At 49.3% G+C, this 23,925-nt stretch overlaps 1 protein-coding gene across 5 annotated transcripts in view; it reads right to left on the bottom strand.

Annotated features, from left to right (window-relative positions):
• ASTN2 (astrotactin 2) overlaps positions 1 to 23,925 on the bottom strand; it is a 360,934-nt gene that overhangs the window by 294,811 nt on the left and 42,198 nt on the right. For 4 of the 5 annotated variants that reach the window (XM_074924050.1, XM_074924051.1, XM_074924049.1 and 1 more), the window contains exon 2: positions 9,411 to 9,598. In XM_074924050.1, the coding sequence (XP_074780151.1) occupies positions 9,411 to 9,598 (188 nt within the window). Of the gene's footprint in view, positions 1 to 1,609; positions 1,631 to 9,410; positions 9,599 to 23,925 lie in introns of those variants that run through there. The other variant, XM_074924053.1, reaches the window with a different exon arrangement.

Raw genomic sequence — 23,925 nt, 5'->3', positions numbered from 1 at the left:
GTTTCCCTGTTGGATAAAGAGCAACACAACAAATGAAGTGCCAAACCCCTGAAAGCTGAGCGTTTCTCAGCAGAGCTGGGGCTGACACTCCCGCTCGCTCCCTTCTCCAGCCACTGTCATCAAAATCCAGCCTGGCCCTGGGGAGCTCCCACCCAGGGCAAAGCCCAGCCAGCCCTAACAGTTCCCTGCAAAAAATAATTATTTTCCTGCAGTTTTAGATAACTGGATTTTAAAAATAAGCATAATTACTTTTTTTCCCCCTCTGTTTTCCTTTGCTGCACATCCTGAATGCAAGGCTGCTGCTCAGAGCTGGAAGAAACCTTTTGAAGGCTGAAATGGAGCTCGCTCCCTCTTGTCTGGGGGGATGGAGGTGGGAGGGAGAAGGCGGAGTGGGAGCAGTGACAGGTAAAAATAACCACACTTGGCCTGATGTTGCTCCCAATTAAGCCAGTGGGAATTTTGCCCAACTTCCTACAGCAGCAAGATCCAGACATGCTCATAAAAAAAAAAAAAAAAAAGTCGTCCGCTATATTATCACCCTTATGATGATCAGAGAAAATCACATATTCATGAGCTTCTTCCTCCTGTTTCGTGCTGGTGGATATCTGAGCATCCCCTTCACCGGGGCCAGGTGCTGCAGAGGCTGGAGACACATGGTGGGTGATCACAGACCCACACCACCTTCCCCCACGGCAGCACATCCTCTCTGGGTTAGGCACAGTTACTCCACGAAGAGCTTGGCAAGATTCTTCAAGGGATGGTTTATCTGCTCAGACAGTTTCACATCAGCTGAAACTAAAGCATAAGTGGTTTTGGGGAGGATACGGAAAGTGTTGAAGAGTAGAAACATTTCATTCTGACACTTTCCTGAACAAAAAGCACTCTGCCTTTTCACAGTATAACGTTACCTTGCGAAACCAAGTTCAATTTATTTTTAAATGGAAAAAAAAAAACCAAACTGAAAGCAAACATCTTATTTCTAGGGACAAATATGATATTGCATTTCATCCTGTCATTAACACTTACTCCCATCTTTGGGATTTGCCAACCAAATGAAAATAGTCTTTCATAGTGCTGAAATGTAAAATCTTTCACAACCACCTTTAAGCTATTCTGCATGAGGTTCATCACAGTTCACCTTTACATGTGAGAGGGCCTAATACTGACAACATTTTAACTGATGCAAACATTTCTAACTTGCATTCAAACAACAATAACTACTGAGAGAAGCAAGATCTGCAGGTAACACAAGGTTTAAAGGAAAAAAGTAAGACATTTTGCTCCTTGTCTGAAGACAATCCTGCCTTCAACCCCACAGGCTCTTCCTTGCAGTTGAAACAGAAAAAGCAAACCCCAGCACCTGCTCCCTGCATCCCCAGGGTCAGAGCCTGTGCTGTACCAACAGAAAGCCAGAGAGAGTGCTAGTCCTGGAGGGAGGTGAGGAGTGTGCCCGGCGTCCCCACTGTGCCCCAGCACAGCACAGCCTCGCCGGCAAGGGGACAGCACCCTGCACCCTGCCAGCATCCTTGTCACCCGGCCAAGAAGCACCCCGAGGCAGGTGGTGCGATGTCTGCAGCCTGGGAAAACACTCTCCATCATAAGCAATTACCTTGGAGCCAGGGCCCGTCCGCCCCCAGCCACCACCGCACCTCCCAGAGAAGTCGGCAGCCACAGGAGTTTTCCTGGATTAACGTTTCGTGACAATTTTAATGCCATATGCGGTTTTTAGCCTGGCAGTTTAAAGCGATTAAATCTAGGCTGGTAACTGCAAAGCATTTCTGTGTTTACGTCAATGTTTCAAAAGTACCGATCAAATACTCCCGGCACTTTACACACAGGATTAGCACTGGGCTCCCGCATGGAATTGCTCTCTCCAGGAGCCCAGCAGCTTGGCAAGACCTGACCTGCACAGGACAGGGATCCTCCTTCCTCTCCGACTGCTCTGCAAACCCGGAGCCAAGGCAGAGCTACCCCACCAAAGCCTAGCATTTCCATCTGCTTCGCTCAGGCTGAGAGAAAAAGCACTGAGAAAAGGTCAAGCTACCAGCTACGCCCCGCGGCGCTGTAGATGCACAAGTATTTCTCCCAGACAGATGGTGGGAAGGGGAAAAGCAAGGAGGAGGAAGGAAAGGAACAAGTTCAAGACAAGAATCTGAAATCGGCAAACTCCCCGCGCAGCCCAGCGCACCGCGCGATAAAAATACACTGCGTGCTGTCGCCAGCAGCAGAGGGACCCGCCACGGGGGCGAAGGCAGACGCGCACGACGCCTTGCTGCGTGTCCCACCTTGAGCCACGAGCTAACGCTGCTCTGACGCTCCTCACCTCATTTCCAAAACCTTCCTTCCACATTTTTTCCTCCATCTCCTCACCACATTATCTCCATTCCAGCTCTAGCACACCCAGACCGTATGGGCCACCTTTCCAAAGTGAGCTCTTACTTTTTCCCCTCCATCCTCTTTTCTCAGTACATTTGAGGCTGGGAATTTTCTAAGGCTGTGGATCCCTCCCACGCGTTCGATGCCATCTGCAAAAAACCAAACCCCTCCCAGACGCTTCCTATAGCTGCTTTTCCCCCAGTACCAACTTTGATTGCTCTGGGGATGACACAAAAAAGTTAGTTTGCTGCTCAGTTTGGATGAACTAAGAGTATTTATTCAGCCTTGCTTTATGAGAGATGCAAATCAAGGACTCCAGTTACATATTTTAACACAGTGGGGGGAAAAAAAAATCTGCTAGATAGAAAGCTATAAAGTGTCTAATGTATTCACAGTAGCTAAGGTAGAAAACAGAGAGGTTAGTGAAAAATTATTAACATAACAGGTGCCATTGTCACAAAAGTGACACTTTAAAGACAAATCCCCCCAAATGAATTCCCTAAATACAAGAGCACATCATTACCTACATTTAGTCTCCGGTTTATATCGTCTCTGCAAAGGAGGAGGAGAGCAGAGAAGAAGGGGAGGGGGAGTGAAAGAGGCTGCTTCTCCCAGCCTACAAAAAGTTGGTTAATGGCACATTATGGAAATGAAACTTGAAGCCAAAGAACGTCCCCACCCTGGGAAAGAGCAGACACCAACAGTATTGGGGTGAGAGGGCTGGAAGGCTTGCTTCTAGCTTCACCCACCAGCAACCTCCCCCAGCACCTGCATGACTTTACCATCACCTCCAAGGTCTCTGGACAGCACAGGGCAGGTAAAGGTTGTAAGGGTGAAGCTTAGCTTGCAGCTGTGCTGAGCTCCAGTCCCCAAATCGAGAGAGTCTGGAAGTGCTCAGCCCCACCGCCTCAGTCCTGCCAGCAGCTCTGGCCACCCCAAAGCAGCTCAGGGATGAGTTTAGGGCCACCTTTAGCAGACCAGGGAGGATTGCTGATGGGACACCACTCTGGGCAAGGTGCTAAGGGCTTGGTCTGTCATCAGCACAGAACCTGCGGCTCCCATCTGCCTCCCAGGGACCTGGGGATGCTCCCTGGTCCATCTGCACCCACATGTGAGGAGCAGGAATGCAATTCGCACACAGGAACACACTGAACCCAACTTCTGGGGCTTTAGGGCTTTTCTTTCTGGCTTTGTTTATTAATAAAAACAGCTCATTGGAGATCAGTTTAGCTTTTTAATACCTTTCAGATAAGGAAATCTGCTGCAGCAGCAATTCTCTCCCTACCTTAATTAATTCCTAAACATATCACAGGCTGCAAGTGCATGTTTTATGAATCTGGTTGACCTCCTGGTGCAGAAATGATGGCACAGATGTTGTGCCTTCTTCACTACCTCATTACTCATGTTACACCATATTTTTTTCCACCTCCAGTTGAGCTGGCTGATAGAAGCTTCAATGCTGCCATCAGGAAGCCACAGTGCAAGGAGGCAGAGTAAGGCTCAAACAACATTTTGGATCCACTGGAGCACTGGGCTCCACTGGAGCCGCCAGCCATGCCACAGGACACGCCACCATGCAAGCTGTGAGCACACAGTCAGGAGGGAAGTAAATCCATTGGGGGGTTTTGCACCAAGGAGGACAAAATACTGTTGGGTAGGAAAACAAGGCACCACTCAAATGTCGTGCAAGCAGAGGAACATCGGAGCTAAAGGAGCCCACATGTGCATGTGTCTAAAGCCTGGGGGCCCTGCCCTGGAGCGATCCCCCCCAGAGATGGATCTGAGGGAGGATGGGAATAGCCCCAGCTCTGCAAAGGGTTTCAGCCTCCTCTCCCCTCCCATGCACGCTGGGATAAGCACTGTTGCCCTGGTATGATATTGTACGCATTAATGGGAGGGAGAATAACTCTTAGCTGGCACACGCAGATAGAAAGGCAGTTGGGCTTGCACAGCTGCTTGGAGAAGACCCCACCATCCTCTCCAACACACTGGATGGATGCTGTGTCAGGGAGCTGAGGCACCGAGGGGCTCATCCTGCCAGGGCACAGCTGCCATCACACCCCAATGATTGCGGACAGGCACGATGCCACTCACACACGGTGCTTTGTGCAGCCGAGCTGAAAGCTGAGAGCCTAATGAGACACAGGGTCCTCGAGGAAGAACAAGCAGCGGAGCACGAAGGGAGGGAGAGTTGTGATATGGGTTACGGCAGCAAAAATAAAATAAAAAAAAAGAAGGCAAATGAATGCATTTGTCATGGCCCTCACTGGTTGATGGAAGCTTCAGAAAGGAGACAGTAGCAGCTCCTAAAACCTCACTTGCTGTTGGATATTCCTGCAGTGCTTAAGAAACTAGAGAGCTGCCCCAGGCCCAGGCAGCCATGAGAAACCGTGCTCACGGGGACCCCGCTGCACGGTGCGTCGAGCCCACAGGACCCCTCCCTGGTCCCACTTCAGAGCAGGAGGCTAAACCAGAGGGAAGCATTTAAAAGCACTCTTTATACCCAGCTCAGAAGCTGACGGAGCAGAGCACCAATGCCTGATCATAACAGAAACATCAGGATACATAAGAGCAAGAGGAAAAAAAGGAAACTCATGTAAGTAAGAGCTAAAAAAAATCCACTGGGAGACCTAGAAACTAACAGCTAACTTGTCTACTGCCAGTAACAGCCAGCAGAAATAGGCGTTAAAAATAAAAAAAATAATAATATAAAAAAAGTAGTTTGATGAGGTCTGGTCACCTTTCATTCCAGACACCAAAATGCTTCCTTGCAGGGCTCTGGTACAAGATGAAACAAGGCTTTTTCTTGTTGCCATTCTCAGAAAAGCCCACCTTATTTCTGCTGGAGATGGAGCAGAGGCTGCACACAGCTCGCACACCCGCTCACCACCCAGGCACAGTCCCGACTCTGATCTCCCCCAGCCAGGGCTTTTACTGGCACCACTCACACAAGTGTAAGGAAAGCAAAACCACCCATCCCTTCGCCAGCAGGGTGGAGGTGCTGCTGGGTGCAATGGTCCTATCAAAGGTCCATGAGGTCGGACAACACAGAGACAAGACATGCTTGTCCTACACATACCCCCCCTCCACCTCTCCAGAGCCTGGCAAATAAACCTCCATCTACAGCGAATGCTGCTGGACACGGCCCTGGGTCTGAATTTACCAACACACAGAGCAATAATTAAACAGACACAAGATGGTGGGGAACAACACAAAACCAAATATCTCTTATGTTTTGTTAAATTCAGCAATTTACAAGGCTGGAATAATTAGTGGTTTAAAATGTTTTGACACAAGCAGCCCCAATAATCATGATAAATCATATCAGGCATATGCCCAGATCCTTGAAGTGACAGATGACAAACAGAGCAGTGACAAGACGTTCCATCACATGGGGAATCATTGAGTTAATGGAAGAATTATTGCTTCTGAAATCCACTCCAGTCCTATTGTGGGGAACATTCCAATTTATCAAAGCCAAATGAACATTAATTGCTGCAGCCTGGTAAGTTTTCGAGCTGCTGTGACCTTCATTGAATTTTAATCCAAAACAGATAAGATTTACTTCCACACAAGAGGAAACAACACAATTAAACCCAAATGACAGCTAAGATTATGGGGAAAAAACACAACAGGCATAATGACAAAAATATTGATTTCTTTCTACTTGACACTGAGAAAAAAAATAAAGGTAAATAAATAAAATCTAGCATTTGCTTTTTTGTTGGTGTCGTGTCCCCCCCCCTTTCTCCCTTCTTTTCATTTAGGAGACAAATTTCAGATGCTCAAGCCAAAAGGAAAGGGGTGGCAGACAGTAATGGAGACTGAATTCCCTTTAACTGCAGTAATTAATGTTATGTCTCATTGGGGAGAGATTAAGAAAAAGCAATGAGGAAAGGAAAAAAAAAATAAAAATCAAGTATTATTTTGCTGTCAAAGATGCCCTTGAGCTTGGGAAGGGAGGTGTGAAGGTGTGTCACGGCTGGCCAGGGCTTTTGCAGGGGCACAGAGCGGCCCCATGTACACAGGGCGATGGACACTCATGGTCCCTTTCCTGCTGCACTGGAGGCAAACCCTCCCCAAACCAGAAAGCCACCCACTGACAGCCAAAATCACTAGAAGGAAGAGTAAAACCAAGATTTACACCCCCCCTGGAGCCCCCACACAGCACAGAGAGGGTCTTGGCTTTCAAAGCAGAGCAGGAACAACCAGCCAAGTCATAAACATCTAGACAAATCCAAAATAACGGTCCCATCAGAGGGAGCTCAGCTTGGAGATGTCTTGCTGCCCAATAAAGCTTTGCTAGAGTACTCCCTAAGCGTGGGATTAGTGAGATCCCCCAGGCAAACCTTCCCCGGCTTTCTATAACTCAGCCAGAGGATGAGGAGACAGGTAAAAGTAAGTGTTACAGCCACTTAAAGGAGATGGAAGGAAGCACTTTCCCGTGTCTCCTCCTGTCCCCCGTAGCGAGATGCTGGGCTGATGATGAACAGGGCACACAGAACCTGAATGCCAAGGCAGTGCTGGGGTGGGCTGAAACTCCTCCTGTGTAGTGGGAACAGTGTTTTAGTCTATAGAAAGAATGTAGGAGACATCGGGCTTTATGGCAGGAAGCAGAAGGAAAAGTGTTTAAGAACCTGTAAAGGAGGACACAGAGATGTCCACTTGCATCTCGAGGCAGGAGAAGGGATACAGACACGGTGGGCGCAGGGGAGGACAGGAGAGGGGTACCATACAGCCCCCCACGCTGGGATCTGTCACAGCCGGGGAATCCTGCTGCTGGGGAGGGCAAGAGTGATGGGGCTCTCTGGGATGCAATTTAGCTGGGGTCAGGAAGGAAAGTAAAGGCGTGGGAAAGCAGCCTGAACAGAGCCCAGGGTCTCAGATGAAATATTTCACCCAAGAAACAAAGACTTTTTTGCCCAATTTTAGTTTAGCTGCAGAACTCCATGTGGTCTTGAGGGGGGAAAAAACCCCAACCAAATGCACATTTATCTTCTGTTAGTAACTCAAAGCTTGGCTCGGGTTCACTCAAAAAGTTAATGAATCTTCTAAAAAATCTGGGCAAATTTTCAAGTCTGTGCTGCAATCCTGACCCAGGGAAGAAACACGCAGGGCTTCTGCCTCCCCAGGGACACGCATGCAGCCCAGACCCACATCCCTACCTGTTGCAAGGTATCAGGATTTATACAGAAAGTGGAATTATGGCTCATTCTGTACAGGAGGAACATTTGTTTCTCTCCCGTGCTTTTGCAGCAGGGCAGGAGAGGCTCAGAGCAGGAGTTAACTCTCACAACAATGCCAGAGATGCTCCCATGCTATCAGCTTCAGCAAGATGTGGCAAAGCATACCTTCACCAGCTAGCCCAGAATTAGAGTGCAAAAATATTCTTCTGCGATATGCACAGCGATGCCTTCAGCTCCAGCCCACTGGCATCGCTGCTCCTGCACTCTGAGATACAGCAAATGAAGGCTCTGGGCAGGAACTCCTCAAAGAAACTAATTTCTCTCTCCAAAGCATCAATTCATTACAATCATTACGTTGTTTTTTAGAAAGATCAGTTTCAGCAAGGTCTGAGGACCAGGAATGAATCTCTCCCTACTAAAGAAAAATCTAAATTTCAAGCAACTGCAGTAATCACCAAGCTCCAAAGCCACTGTCCCCTGCAGCCACAGGCCTCTTCTCCATGGGTCGGGTTTGTCCACAACAGCCAACCAATCCCACACTCAAACCCAGGATCCAGCTTTTCACACCCTAGACTTGGGTTTTGTTGTCTTCATTCTTTGCTCTGTCTCTCACTTATTGTTTCAGGCTCATTTTCTAAGTATAACAGTTTTACCTTTTTCCCCCTCAAAACTCCATCACACATTTTTAGCAGGACATAAGAAATGCTCCCCATCCAGCCCAGTAAGCTGCAGTCCCCAATTCCTTTCCCTTCTGCCATCCTGCTATCATACTGCCTCTCATCTCACCCAACAGCCTTAATGCAAAGCCTCTCTCCGTGCTCAAACGCACTCAGTGCCCAATCTAAAGCGCCACTGAAAAGAGCTGAGGTGCTCAAAAAAAACAGATTTCAGTTGTAAAAGCAAAATAGCCACATGTTCAAATGGAAAAATAAAGGCTTCTTGCAGCCAGCATCTCTGCTCCTCCTTCCAAAATGAAGGACAGAAACTGTGGAGATGACACACAGGTTGCAAGAGATGTACAGAATCACCTTTTGCAGAGGGTTGCTGCAATGGGATTCCCCCAATCCTGTAAAATACTTTGGGCAAATAGATGACATGCATATACACAGGATCTACAAGCCTAACATTGTTTTTTTTCTGTCATTGACGGGATAGTTTATCCCAATGGGAGTTAAAGGACAATACATTTAGTCCCATTTTACAGATGGAGCTCTAAAGCACAGAGGAATGATGGACCAGATCCAAATACGTAGGCAACCACTTCATAAGATGCTGCAGTAAGCATTTTAAAAGGCAACAGAGCACATATATGATCTGTTAATAAAAGGTCACATAAACACCTGAGATGGAGATATTTAAAGCATCTGAACCCATCTTCCTACTTTTAGGCCAAGCTCATCCTTTGCAAGAGAAGGATCCTGCTACAGCCCATATTCATTAGATAGGTAAAATTCAGTTTCAGAAAGATTCATAAAGAAATGACCAAGCCCAAAATCTTGCTTTTGCACATGCCCAAATGCAAGACCAAGGAGAAATACTCCACTAAGACACCTCACCAGTTTCTAGGAGGAACCACAAGCTCCCTTGTCACTCTCCCCACAGCTTCTTTCCTCCAGTATGTTGTTTTATTTAATTTTCTTAAAAAAACAACCACTCTTTTTTACTGGCCCATTCAAACACATTTCTATCTCTCTGGAGGCCCGGCTGAGAAGGGACACGGACATTTGCAACCTGGACTCGTCAACCTGTTCCTTGTCACCACCCTCCCATCACCACCTGGCTGCCAGCCACCGTCCCCTCCCAGAGGGCCCTCTGTCCCCTCTGAGACCATTGGCAACTTTGACTCACCATGACTGAGATATGAAGAATGTGCATCTGCTCCTCCACTATCTCCGAAGGCTCCTGGAGGCTGGGGGGGGTGGCCCGGGAGAGCTGCTCGGCGCTGCTCATGGAGACGTGGAAGTACAGGGTGCCGTTCTCCAGCCACTGCTGCTTCCAGTGCACCAGCGAAATGTCAGCCACAGTCCCCGACATCTCTGCAGGGACAAAACAGGACACTGAGGACCAGTCTTCTCCATGATGCTAAAAGGCAGTATCCCTAGTGGTTCTGGAAATCAGGACTTTTGAGTCTTGCCCCTAGTACTGCTTCTGATCTGCAGGATGAGCTCGAGCTTTGTTTTTTGGATTTGTCTGCTATTCCCCCCAAATATTAACAGTAAGAGTTATCTTCCTTAATAAAAAGCAAGGGGCTACAGCGTGCCTTGGGATTTCTAGACAAGAAAGGCAACAACTGTAAACAACATGTTGCACAGGGTGCTGCTAACATCCTAGAGCTCTCCCAGAAAAAAGGCTGGAAGAAGCTCCTAGAGATCTGCAGCCAAGCCCGAGGGAGGTTTGCCGCTCAGCACAGGGCAGAGGGAGGACACTTGGTGCCAAGCAAGCCAAAACACAGACACCAGCACATGCTCTACTGGCATTTACAACAGAAACCTTCCCCCAGGTTGCGAGGTAGCACTACAGCTGTATTTAACAGGGACATTCCCAGCACAGACTAATGAGCACCAGCAAGAAGAGATAAGCACAAGACTTGACAAATATCTATTGACATTGGGGTTGCATGTCTGTCAGTTGTCTTCTGCAGCCTCCTGTTAGTTTTACATCCACCTGATCCTGATTTACAGCATAAGCACCCTGGGAGCCAGAATTACAGCATCCCAGCACACACATCCACTGTGGCAGCTTCCCCTGATTTAGGGCACCACACCTGACTAATAAGGGGCTTGGACAATCCAGGCACCATGTAACCAACAGCACAGCCCCTGATCTGCAGCCTCTGTCACAGACAGAGCCTCGGCAGCAGCTCCTGCCTCAGCCCGGCAGCAGCAGACACAGGCAGGGGCGCTGACAGCTCCACAGCTGCCCATCAAGTTTTAAACAGAGCTCTGCAAAGAACTGCTTTGGCAGTTTGGCAGCCGAATCAAAAGCGAAAAAAAAATACTAGCACAAAATGAGCCAAAATATTTCTCCTTCCACCACCTCTTTTTTTTGTGTTTGTTTTTCCATTTGCAATATAAGCAATGGGAAGGAAGTCAGGTCCTCTTAGTCACTGGGCCCACGGCTTCAGCAATCACCCGCTTTGTGATCCAAATCCAATTCTCTCCTATTCGGGAAGAGCAATCAGGTGTAACAGGCTGTGTACAGCCTGCATGGCATGTCTGCTCCAGAAAGGCCAACAGCATGAGTTCAGGTTCCCCTGGCATCACAGCAAGGTCCTTCTCCACACCTTGGCCAAAGAGCATTACCCACATGAGGGTCAGCGGGGAGGACAGGGCTTGTTCCCCTGCAGGCAAAGTGTCCAGGGAATGAAAGTGGCATTTTGACTTTCATTTTCATGAACCCAGCTGGACAGAAGCACATCCAGTTCCAGCTCGCAGCGGAGACAAAGGAAGGAGCAAGCCTGGCTGAAGCTGTCCTGAGGAGTTACCCACCCCTTTCAAGACAAGATGCTTCAAGACACTTGGGTGCTGGCTCATGAGCAGCCACACGGGCTAGAAGACCAGGCACTTTTCCACTTCTACAGACCCACATTCCAGCCCAGCAAAAAAACCCTCTCAATCCTTCAGAAACAATTTTTCTTACCCCTAAAATCAGTATATTCTCCAGCAGCAAGCTCCTCCCTTTCCAACATGGGTTAGAACGGAGCCAGCCACCCCCTGCCCACAGAGAAGTCCCCGTCACACCCCTGGTCCTGCAGGATCTCCCCTCACCGCACAACCCAGCTGAGGGCATGGACAAGGTTACCCCGTTACTGCCAACTCCCTGATTCAGCACCTCACTAATTACACTACTGACATACCTGAGGCAGCTGCACTGTCACCTGAATCTAATTGGAGGGCTGTGCTCATTATCGCTGCCTCCCCAGCACAGTGCCGGTCATTATCACCAATCTCTGGGCGCATCTGAGCACTCAAAAGAGAAAAACTAAACAACTTCTGACCATGCATGGGATCCAGCAAGAGCCCACACTTGCACGTTGGAGGGGACACATGAACTCCCTGTCACTGCAGTGAGATCGCTCCTAATAATCTCTTCCCTCCTTTAATATAAACAGTCTTTTGCTGAAGCAAATCAGTAGCAAGAGGTGCTGCTTGTACTCTTTACCTTGTAAATCAGGCCAGCCCTGCCAAGACAGCAGCCTGCACAAGACCTGGAAATCTAATGAAGTGAGTCTTGTGTCTCTCACCTCCAAAGAGGCTAAAGGAGAAGGTTTCTTAGAGTGGTAAAAGTAAGAACAAAGCGAGAGGAGTATCAGGGCTGCTTAATTGCAGTCGTCTTCCTAGCAATACTTCAAAGGTCTGTACTGAAAAGCATCTCCTTGTCTAATTAAAGTTGCAACAAATGCTACTTGCAGGAGCAAAAGCACTCACCCAGCTTTGGGATAGATATCACAAGCTCTTCCACAAGGCAAACAGCCCATGGGACAGCACAGAAGCATCAAGAGACAGGACTCTGTTCATGCAAAGCTATCTTAGTTCTGTTCAGAGGGACAATCACCTGTAGGAGAGGATGATTTACAGCATTGCACACTCATCACACACATCCCCGCAGCAGACAGCCCTTTCCAGAAGAGCTCAGCCAAGGAGGTTATATTGCCCAGCCCGCAGCACAGACCTGATGCGGGTGCCACCAGAACCCCACTGCTATGGCTCCCAAAGGCTACATCACATTAGGGAAAAAGCCTCCAGGGTCAATGTTTCCCCAGTTTTTTTCCCTTGCACATACATTTTTGAATGGGATGTTTAAAAGGATCACAGAGAACATTTCTGCAGAGTTCTGAGATACAGGCAATTTTTTGGATTTTAGCCTAGACTGAAGATAAGCCTGTTTCATTTTCAAAAGGTCTCTTCCAAAAGTAGAAACTTCAATTTAACATTCGTTTCACAATTTTAAGCAAACCCAGCAGCGAGGCAATTTCTGATGAAAGCTGGCTTGCCAAGCCTGGGTACCATTTACCATACATTTATAAATACCTGTATGTTCTTCACCCCCGCAGCCCGTGTTGCAGGAAACCTGGCCATTACTACTCACAGCATTGCCAGGACATCATGAGCCTTCAATCAGATTTGCTTCTCACAAAAAAAAATAAAAGCCTTTTCAAGCCCTGTTAGCTGCTGAACCCTTCAATATCTAAACACAGGAAAGTTTCTTGGCCTCATATACTTGACATGAATATTATACTGCCTGTGTTTCACTGGACACACACTGTCACTCCACTATCTACACGGTAGTTACAGGAGCGATAGCCCGTCCATCAGAAAGGATGCAATAGTCTGCAGCAAGATTGCCTGTTATCAGAGCTTTCAAATGCTTTTGGAACAAATTAAGGGTATTCCTGCACCAAAACAGAATGAGATACAGTTAAGGTTTTAAACGGGCAGCAATGGAAAAGCACTTGTAGGCAATAGCTATTTAAAATCTTGGCATCTAGCAGATGGGGAGTTCTCAGACAGGGTTCAAACACAGCTTCGTGGGTAAAATACTGAGTAAAACAGTCAAACAGATCACAAAATATCTGTCACGCTATCTTCCTACCTGCTCACTGCACCCAACAGAGACCAGCAAAGAAGGGATGACGAGGGTCCTCCTTCCCCACAGCAGCCAGCCAGACCCCTCCTCCCCATACAAAGCCCACAGGCAAGTGTATTTCTCCATCCCAGAGCAGAGGCGTCTCCTCTCCAGCCTCACCGGACCGTCTGCCCCCAACTCATCACACCTGCCCTTCATCTCCCACCACACTGCTCAGCTGAGCCCACAGGCAGCACCACCTCCCCCATCCCCTGACCATGGTCTGAATTTAAAGAAAGGGCACAGAAAGCACTTCCTCTTTTTCTGCCCTTCTTCAAGTTCTGGGTCTCCAGAAAAATACAATTACCATGTTTTCCTTAGAAATCAAACAAGCGATCCAAACAAAACCATTCCTGGAGCCCAGACCCTGAGCTGGGCTCATGCCCACCAGGTCACTCACCCAGGACAACACAGGGGCAGGCAGAGGACTGCAGCAACTGCAGCAAGATCCCTCCCAACTGATTCTCTTAATTCCATTTTTCCTTTCACTGTTGCCACAACCCTTACATATAAACATTTCATTGAAGTCTTCAGCTTGTATTACAATCAAACTTAAAAGCAAAAGGACCTAAATGCATTTGGTTGGGAACCAAGACGATTCCCATAAAAGCAGATTATGCTGACATGATGAATATAAAATGCAACAGCAGATATTAAAGTTGGAGGATTGTTACTCCGTGCCTTCAGGCTCCTGGCTGCCCTACCCACCTCCTCCCTCCTCTCCACCCCCTCCCACTCTGTTTTACTGAAGGCAGAGAGCAGGCAGAGATAGCCATTTCACCTCTGCCATCTCTGGGGCAGGCTGCCAGGCTTGAAATATTCACCAGCTCCCCCAGCCCCCCCCCCCACGACCTTACGCAATGCTTCAACATTCATCAGTTATTCCGGAGGTTGCAGCCCTGCCTTATCTGTCATGGCGTTTTACAAAGCCTGTTTTGTATTTAATTGGCTTGTTCCTGCTAATCTACCGTGATTATTGTATTTTTATTTAATTCTTGAAGGTCATTATTAAAATAAGCCATTTTGCTTACAGCAGTTCATCCCTGCGTGATTCCCCACCCCCAGATAACCAAACCCTCCCTGCGCTTCCCCTCCTCTCCGCTCCCCAGCGCTGCTCAGACCCTGGGACCTGCTGGACAACTTTTACTATAAGGACCAAATCCTTGGTGTGATGCCTGAGAAGCCTGTGAGTAACTTCCAGTGCACAGATCCAGGCTCCTTCTGCCTTTCTCCTCACCACCTGCTTCATCCCAGCAGGATCTGCACCCTGCAGCCAGACTTCATCAGCTCACCTGCACAACTCATCCTCTTAATCTGCCGGCAGAGGAATAGCTGGAGATCTGTTTAGCGATTATATTTCCTTTCACGGCAGGCTCAGAAACATGATCCCATCTCACACAAAAAGCCAGCACTGACGACTGCGTCATCCTCTTCATGCCCATGCTTCACCCCTAATCCTGAAACCCCATTTCTCCCGCTATTAGTCCAGGGGCTCTCCTGAGTTAATGTTCTCCAGAGGCGCCAACCTTCGGTGAAGTGTTAGTTTATAGATTCTTCGGTGCTAGCTACCACTTATGCTAATAAACCAAATTTATGCAGAAAGTCATAAACAGAGAGCTCTCCCCAGTGCCCTTGCCAGCACAGGATTGCTCCCTGCAGAATAGATTATCGCGCTCTGTGCAGACTAGCTCCAAAACGACTCGAGTAATGGGGCTTCCCCCATGCTCCCCAGGGGACTATTCTGCTGTCAAACAGGCCCTAACAGTTCTAAGGGTTTGGGTCTTTTGGTGGCAATATGTGGTGGGGTTTTTTAGCCCAATTATTAGTTCAGTTCTTTTTTTTTTCTCCCCTCCTCCTTCCCCTCTGCTCATTTTTTAACTTCCTTCCCTTCTGCATCTATGCCCCTGCTCCCCCAGCAATACTCCCCAGGGCAACAAACAAATGCAGCTGCACATCGTAAAAAGTAATAGAGAAGCTCAGAAGTTTAAGAAGAGGGGAAAAAAAAGATTACAAGCTCCCTCTGATCATCTCTTTTCAAAGTCTCTCATCTGTGAGGAACACAGTGCTGCACCTGCTGGGCATTTCAGGAGCGGCTTCAGCATGCGTGTGTCTGCTGGGACACGCTGCGTGTCCAGGGATGGTGCTGGATGGAGGAGGGCTGCAGGGAGCTTTGCCCTTGGGGTGGTCCACGGAGCACCCCACCAACACTGTGGGCAGGCTGGGACACCCTCTCTGCATCTCGTTTGCTCTGCGAGCAGCATTGCACGCCTGACTTTGGACAGGGAAAATGTCAGGTACCCCAGGGCAAGATGGGATTTGCAGTGAAGTGGGTTTGGCTGTTTAGGCTTTGCTCAAGCTGCCGGGAAGGAGAACAAGAATCCAGGTTTACAGGCATGCTACTGGGACCAGCTACCTCAAAGACCACATAGATGTGGTAAGAGCTGAGCTGCCACAGAAGGGTCCCTAACAACCAGAGCAACATGACTGAAGGTGAGGGCAGATCCAAAGGTAAGCAGGAACTCAAGAAATGAGGAAGCCTCCTCAGTTCAGATGGAGAGCCTGCCTCTCCCCACAGCCAAGCTGGAGAGGCGCAAGGGCAAGGGCAGTCACGGGGCAGCCTTGGGGCAGAGCAACCCCCTCCACTGCCAGGGACAGCATCATCAGTACCACCTCACCCTCTGCACCGTCGAAGGCAGGTGACAGACACACGACCAGCACAACACCACCAACACCTGCTCTGTCACTGCTGTGAGCAGACAACACGCCTCTGTGCAGCCCCAGGACATGCAACCTTCAGACCCAGCTAGCACACAGCCCCATCCCACAGCGCCGGTATGGCATCACAGGTACAGAAAGCTGTGACCAGGTGTTGCTCCCAGCTTCACAGTGCCTTGGCCAAAATGCCTTCCTAGAGACTTTTTAGAAAACACTAGGAAGGGCTTTGCACAGACTCTGCCCTGTGCAGGGGTGACTCCCAGGCTGAGCTTGTCAATGCTTTTGGCAACAGCGAGGAGCCCCAATCACCCCAGCAGCTCTTCCCTCACAAACACCAGCATCCGTTGTTTCTGAAAGAGCTGGAAGCCTACCACATACATCTCAGCTTGTGGGCCTGAAGATTTACACCCCTTTATCAGTAAAACTCTCCCCACCAGCTGCAGTTTGGCGGGAGAATCATTTGTCAGTACGTCTGCACGCACAACGCAGGCACCCCTTCAGCTGGTGCTCTTCCCAAGCCCATTCACCTTTGCAGAAAAAGGGATTGTCATCCTGCACATGGCACAAAGTAGGACACGCGCAGTGTCTGAGAGGGATGTGAGGGAATAAATGCACTGAGCCGGTAAATTCAGCCACCGGCACTTGATATCAGTGAGTCCCAATCAGGAAGGGCTCTCCTCGCTGCCATCGCCTTTCACCATCGAGCTATTAGAGCCACGCAATTGTACCAGCTGTCCCTAGGGTGACCCACAGCATATACCCAGCTGCAGCAGGCACCAACATCAATCCTTACACTCCCCTGCCCGATCCTCCAACTCTGCTCCAGCCCTTCTGGGGCAGGCCATGCAATTTGCCATGAGCTGGTGTCACACTCAAGAGCCCAGTGATGGTACTGGATTTACACCAGTTAATGTCAGGAACAGTGAACTCAGCCAGGACACTGGGATTCTTCCTGTCTTCCCACCAACCTTATTGATAAGCATGTTTTTGGGGTTGGCTTTTTTTAAATATAGCACTTTACATAGATGTAATTATTGTGAAATGCAGGAAGAGTTCAGCAGCCTGCATCACCACACAGATGATCCAGGAGAGGAGACGGGGGTGAGCAGGGAGGACAGTCAGCTCCTTCCATGGTTCAGCCCCTGGAAACACTTCAAGACAACCGGAGAGTCAGGCTGCTCCAATACAGCTCTATCACTCCTGGCTCTGGAGCCCTCTGCACCATCCCCACATCCCTTCAGCCTTTCTAATCGCAGGCTTTAAGGTCCCTATATACATCAGTGAGAGGATATTGATTTGCCTGCACTGCCTACAGATCATAATCTGACTCTACGCACCTTAAAGAAGCTCAGCACATGCTCCACGTTCTTAGAGCTGCTTTGATTGCAATTCAGACTCTAGTACATTACCCTTATTTATAATGCCAGGGCTTCAGCGTGGCGCCTCAGGCACTCTAAAATTATTACAGGGCCCTTTTGACTTTCAATTCCCTTCCATTCAATTCCATTTTTACTTGTCAGCAGAGGCTCCCATTGACCAGCAGTGGAAGCCAACTGCATACAGGCAGACGGTGCTACTCCACATTAAGCCAATCCAATAGAAATTACTCACACACAGCTCAACACGAAGGGTCATCTCAGTTTGAACGAGAAATGCCAGGTCTGGAAGAACAGGCGGCAGAGCGCTCCTGGGTGCAGCTTCCTCAGAGAGATGAGACATCCTGGCTTGGAGCAGCCCTGGGGGGGGCTCAGCCGCAGCCCCTCAACAGTGCCATCCACCCAGCTGATGCAGCCTTTGCCCCAAAAAAAGGCAAAGGAAAATGACTTTAAGCATTACAGCCTCTCTTTCATATCCTGCAGATAGGAAGGGCCAGGCTTGTAAGAGGGATGGGTGTGAACATGGTGCCTCGACGCACAGGTTTTGTTTAGCTGCCCTCCCTCCTTCCCCAATCCCTCAATTAAGTCACGGGAGTTTGCTTTGGAGGTGCTTCAGGGTTTTACTGAAAAGCTCAAGCTTTGCCATTTCTCTGGAGCCTCCTGGCTCACCCAAGAGAGACACAGGGCTCAGTTTTGAAGAAGCACCTGAAGAAGTGAGAAAGAAGGAAGAGCCAAGTCTTTCCTCCTGTCACAGGAGAAAGAGCTGCCAAACCATAGAAGCTGCTGCTGTAGAGATGAATGAGGAAAGCTGCAAAAGTCTTCTGTTCCCCACTTACTCCAGATACTCAAAACCAACAAGACAGAGACCTGATAAATGGGGAGAAAAAAGTCTATCTGAAAGGCATAAGCACCAGTTTTTGATGGTCCAACTATTAATAGAACCAGTGTCTTTGAAGAGGAAGCTTTTCTGTGGGTAATGAGCACACAACACTGCCAGCCCTGGCCTGTTGCTAGTTCAAGGATGGATTAAATGAGGCAGGTTTTCATAAAGACAGTAGGGAAGTCCTGGCTCGGAAAATTCAGTGATGTGCAGGGGATCAGCAGATGTGCTGCATCAGGGCAGGCACCTCTGCTCAGCCCTAAGCCCTGCAGGGACCTGGTCTGCCGGGCTCTGGGTGACAGCCTGCATCCACTGCTGCATGGGACATCCCTCCATCACTGTCGCATCCTGCATGGGACTCCAGAACATCTGAAAACCCCGGCTGGGCTTCTGCAGGACCACTACAAGCACTAGAGGGTCTATTTCTACGCACATCCAGGGGAACAAACTTTGAAAGCCTTCATTAGGTATGTGGGCAAGAAAAAAGGCCCTGTTTAATCCTCAAACCCAGACACAGTTCAGCTAAGAAGAGGTGCTGGTGCTTGGAGGTGCCATTGCCTACCACCGCACATCATTGCCTGCACAGTGACACTGGAGCTTCGCTTGGAGCCTGAACGGATCTGAAATGTCTAATGACACAACCAGAGGCTACTGTGCAAGAGCTGCTGTGTGAGATAACCACTTGCTTGATTTTTCACAGAAACTAAGGGAGCACGAGGGAGGCAGCCGTGCAGGCAAGGCACCATGCATCACCTGCAGTGACAGCACATGGTCCCCGAGTGGGCAGCACACGCTGGCACGTGGAGACAGGGCCGGGTGGGTTCTGCTGATATTTTAACTCAAGTCCCACAGCAAACGAGAGAAGGTGCTCAGTCAGCTCCAGCCTGCTCACATCCCTCCTGCTTTCTTTCCCTTGACACAGGCATTAGCTAGTGAGGCTGGGGTGGTGATGCCTTATTCCAGCACAGCCAGCAGCACCTCAAACAGAAGCCATGGCAGCTGAGCAGGCCCAGGAGTCATTACAACACTAGATGAGGCTTGTGCAAAGAAAAACAATTTTTGGATAACTACCCCTACAGTCTCTTCCCTATGCAGGGTGAGAGTGGTGATTGAAACTTTTTCTTTGACTTGGGAGTGTCTGCAGGAGTTGAGGGCTGGGAGTGGAGCAGGGCAGAGGGCAGCCCGGCACAGCAGGATGGGCACTGAGGGGCAGAGGAGGACTGTCACACAGGCGAAGGGACAGACCAGGCAGCGGGGACCGTGCTTCTCTTCCCCACAAGCTGCAACAGGAGCAGAAGGACAACGTGACCTATTCAGGTTACTGGAAGAGCGTTGCAAAGCCAGGCAGACTTCACAACAAAGCAGAGCACTATGTTCATTTTATAGCATCTGCCGTTCTGCACAGCGTGCGCTGGGGAGCAAGTGAACGGTGCCGGCCTCAAGGGGTAAGCATCGCTCAGAGCTTGATTAAAACTAGCCAAGTGCTTTATAACCTCTGTGCATTTTTAAATGTCTCTCTTTGGGAAACATACCTCTTAAAATGATAAGGTAGTTTGATAGCTCAGGGCACTGATCAAACTGTGAAGCAAAGTAATTTTTCTAGCATGGTTCCTCCATGGACCTCCCCTCCCAATAAGCTCTTGAGCACTGGGGGGTCCCAGCAGAAACTCCCCACGTACAGGGATGGAATGGGCAGAGAAGAAGAAAGCAGGGAAGGAAAGAGGAGGCCTTTCTGCCTTTAGAGAGACAAACACTAGGATGGTTCTACCTCCTGAGAGATGGACATCCTTTTCCAAGGAGAAGGAGCCAGCAGTGCAAAGTGGAGGAGCTGGCTGCTGGCTGGGCATTTTCAGGAAAAAAACAGGTAGTGGATAACTTGGGCTCTTCAGCCTATGTGTCACCTGGAGCACCAGGTGGCTGCATCAGAAGCCAAGTAGCCTGAAAATTCTGGGCACATCCTTGCCCAAAAAGCCAAAAATATCAGTTACCAGGACTGAACATTTGCTGGAGCCCCTCCATGTGCATCATGACAGGGCTCCTAAACTAAGCAAATCCCTTCCCTTGCTGTCAAGGCATACATACACAGTGGTTAAAAAGGATTAAGAGTCTTATCTCTTTCCTGGGAGTCACTTTTGAATGCTTGCTCCCTGGAAAGCCTTCAGTGTCCCCGAGCCTCCCAGGTACCTAATGAACCACCCAAGTATCCAGGTTCTGTCTTGGCTACACACAAACCCCAAATTCAGCTCTTACAGAAACAAGTTCTTACAACCTCACAGAAAATTCACTTCTCTCTAAGAGTATTACACACCTTAACCCAGGAGAACCTCTCATGTTTATCTACCCCTGCACCCAGAGGGATGCCACCAGCCCAGGACACATCGACAGCCTCCCGTTGGCCAAGCACCACTGGGTTTCTGCAGGAAAGGAGAGAAGCACAGCGAGGGCTATGCAAGAGCAGCCTGCTGCTCCCGGAGGATGCCATCCCGGGGTGCCAGACCCCCCCTGAGCAGGACAGACGACCTGGGCAGCCTCAGCCCCAGAGCAAAGGGCTGTGGTGGGTGGCTGCAAACCATCAGGCTGCCAGAAGCAAAAGGGTTTACAGAGACGTAGCTGTGAAAATCCTCACCTCTCTCTGGACTGACTCGAGCTGAAATGAACTGGACTTAAAGCAGCTGATCTAAGAGCACGGGGAAGTCACTGGAGAGCTCAGAATGGCATCGTAAGATGAGGAGACATTAAAATCCAAAACAATAAAAGCGACCATATATATTAAAGCTTTTTGGAGCCTGTAGGCAAAATAATTTTTCCCCATTTAAAAGTAAGTAAGGCAAAAGAGAAGCTAAGCAATTTGTCAGAGTGTAGAAGCAACGAAGTGGCAGAGACCGAAGCCCAAAGCAGCAATGTCTCCACAGCCCAGCTTGGCACAAGCAGGGTCCCTCTCTCCAGCCACACAAGCAGTCACAGGTGTGCCAGCCACGTCACGCAACAAGTGCTTCACCTGCTGCAATATGAGAGCAATTCTGGGTCGCTAGAAAACCCTGCATGCTGCCAGGGGTGGCCAGGCTGTTACAACACCCTGTTACAATTTGGGGGGTGCCAGCCCTTGGCAGGGGTCAGGGAAATGTCTGCGATGGTGCCAGGGTGCGATGCCGCGTGGGTCCCAGCCTGAGCCAGGCACGGGGAGGTCTCCAGCCACTGTGCTTGCCCAGAAGTTCCTCCAGCTCTGGTGGTAGCTCAAGCCCACCAGTGCCACATCTTTCCAAACAGGCAGAGGAGGGCCAGCTGTGCTGCCACTGCAGCCCTAACTCAGCTTTGCAGGACATATGCCAACTCACCATCAACCCACGACACCCCATACGGTCCCACTCCTTCCCCAGACAGGTTGCCCTGAATTTTCCAACAATGGAAATGTTTCATGAGGCTCTTCCTGCCCCCCATCCTTCCCTCCCATCATTAACGACAGGCCTTCCACCCCATTCCAGCCCTTCACCCTTATTTTCCCCCTCCCATCAAGTTCAGACCACTTCCCATCCCCTACCCCATTAGGAAAGGCTAATCCACGTCCCCGTTAACAGTGGACCTGGTGCCCCCATCATTAGCACACCATTAGATCCAAACGCAGCACGGTTTTGTGGCTGTACCCCCATTTGCCGTCCTAACAGAGTCTCAGGGAAAGCTGTATGGCAGCTGCCCAGAAAGGGCCACCTACACTGAGAAAGGGGAGACATGGAGTATTTCCACCCTTGATCTGCATACACAAAGGTCATGGGAAAGAGGCAGAGGGGGATGAATCCTTGCAGCCTCATTAGAGGGAAAGAAACTGTTTCTGCAAATAATAATTGATTTCTAAATTTATCCCCTAATTAAATAGGTTCCCTGGATGAATCTGCATGCAAGCTGCAAGGTGATGATTTAGTGCCTAGCTTCCTACGGGAATGCATCAACACATGTTTGCAAATTGTCTCTCTCCCAGATTCAAAGGCAGGGTGATCATGTCCCCACGCCAGCTCACCCAGAGCAGACGGGGCCCTCCTGCCACCTGGAGCTTCCAGCAAGCCAAGCCAAGCTTTCCTCCGCGCCAGGTTTATCAGAGCCTCACACAGGGGAGGAGGGCATTTGTCACCTGTCTTGTCACTGGTCCCTGTGCTCCAACCCAGCAGGGACTCGCCCATGGACCAGAGAAGGGGACCCATCACGACCAGAGTGTGCTACTCACTCTCTGCCTAAGCAGGAGGCAAGTCGGAGGAATATTTGTCAGGCAGCAGCTGTAAAACTATGGCAGAACTGGAAATGCACTGCCTAAACTCAGCACGTAGCAACTGTGAGAATGAGAAACATTATCTCCAAAACATGCTCTTGCTTCTTACATCAATTCCATGGCTGTTCCTGTCTAGTCGCTTTGACTTTTTCCTACAGACACCATCAGCTAATAAAACCTCAAGAGACGGATCTTGGGATAAAACGAGGCTACAAGCTCTGCAAAAATTAAACACATTTATCACTCTTCTGCGGAGAGCTCCTTTTGGAAACCAGAGAGCCCTGATACTCTCAGACAAGCATCAAAGGACTTTGGACGCGAGAACTCCACGTTAGCTTGAAAAGGCAATGGTGCTGAGCAGCCCTGCCATGTTAAAGCCCACGCTAGTTAACTCCTGCTGCCCAGGACCGTAAGCATGGGGCCCATAGCCTGTCCACTCACAGTGCTGGCTCAAAGCAATCACCTCCCAATAAAGGAGGCATTGTCTGCATCTATATACTGTCTTCTGCCTGTCAGCAGCAGCAACACCTTACATTTCCTCCTCTTTCCTCCCTGCCAACTTTCCACCTCCCAAGATCATTTGTGCACTGGGTGTACAGGTCCACCTTCCTTCAGCCCTTTGGTGTTGAGGCTTTGGGATCTACAAACATAGATCCTCTCTCCTGATGACCCCCACAGTAGTGTTCCTAATCCTAGCACATGGTGCTTGCAAGGATGAGCCTGGAGATCTTTACAGTGCCCATCTCTGCCACACTGAGCAGAGACTGCAGAGCCCCCTGGTTCAACCCTTGGCTCTGCCACTCACCCCAGAGAAATACATAAATTCCAATATTTATGGATCTGCTTGGCCCTGTTGGGGCTTCTGGAAGGCAGAGGCACAGCCTGCTGTCCAACTCGCACCACACTGAAATCAAACAAAGAAGCTGCTCCCATGAAGATCTAAGAGGCTTTTCTGACAATCTGAACCTTATCCTGGTCTGTGACGGAAAAAAAAGACCATATGGAAGTCTCCCCATGAGGGAGGGGGGGAAATAACCTCTCCATCTATCCTCTCCAGAAGCAGTGAATGTAGGTTTCAACCAAAGGGTGAAGGAACAAGCACCAGGCATGGCCTGGCCAAGACCATGGCCACTGCTGTCCCAGGGTGACCACAGCACACATGGACCACCTACCCACCTGGTCACACGGTCTCTGAAGAAAAGCCAAAAGATGGGATTTTCTCACCCCCACCTCCTGAAAAGTGTTGAAAACTGGAGCATCTCCATGGTATTTTGCATTTCTCAACACTTCTGGATGAAAACTATCTCGTTAGTGATTTTTTTTGATTGAGAACTCACCACAGACAGAGCTTGGGCCCTAACCTACTTCTGCACTCAAAAATAAAAATTCCATTAGGTGGCTAAATACTTTAGGAACTGAGTCCCTTCATCTCCCCGCTTTGGTTCTTCATTTGTAGCAGAGTATCCTCCTTTATAAATTACCTCTGAGAGCCTCAGATCTCTTCTAAAA

This window comes from Athene noctua, chromosome 20 (genome assembly GCF_965140245.1).
Source record: "Athene noctua chromosome 20, bAthNoc1.hap1.1, whole genome shotgun sequence".
In the NCBI taxonomy this organism is placed as follows: Eukaryota; Metazoa; Chordata; class Aves; order Strigiformes; family Strigidae; genus Athene; species Athene noctua.
This window is presented reverse-complemented; position numbering and strand designations above follow the sequence as displayed.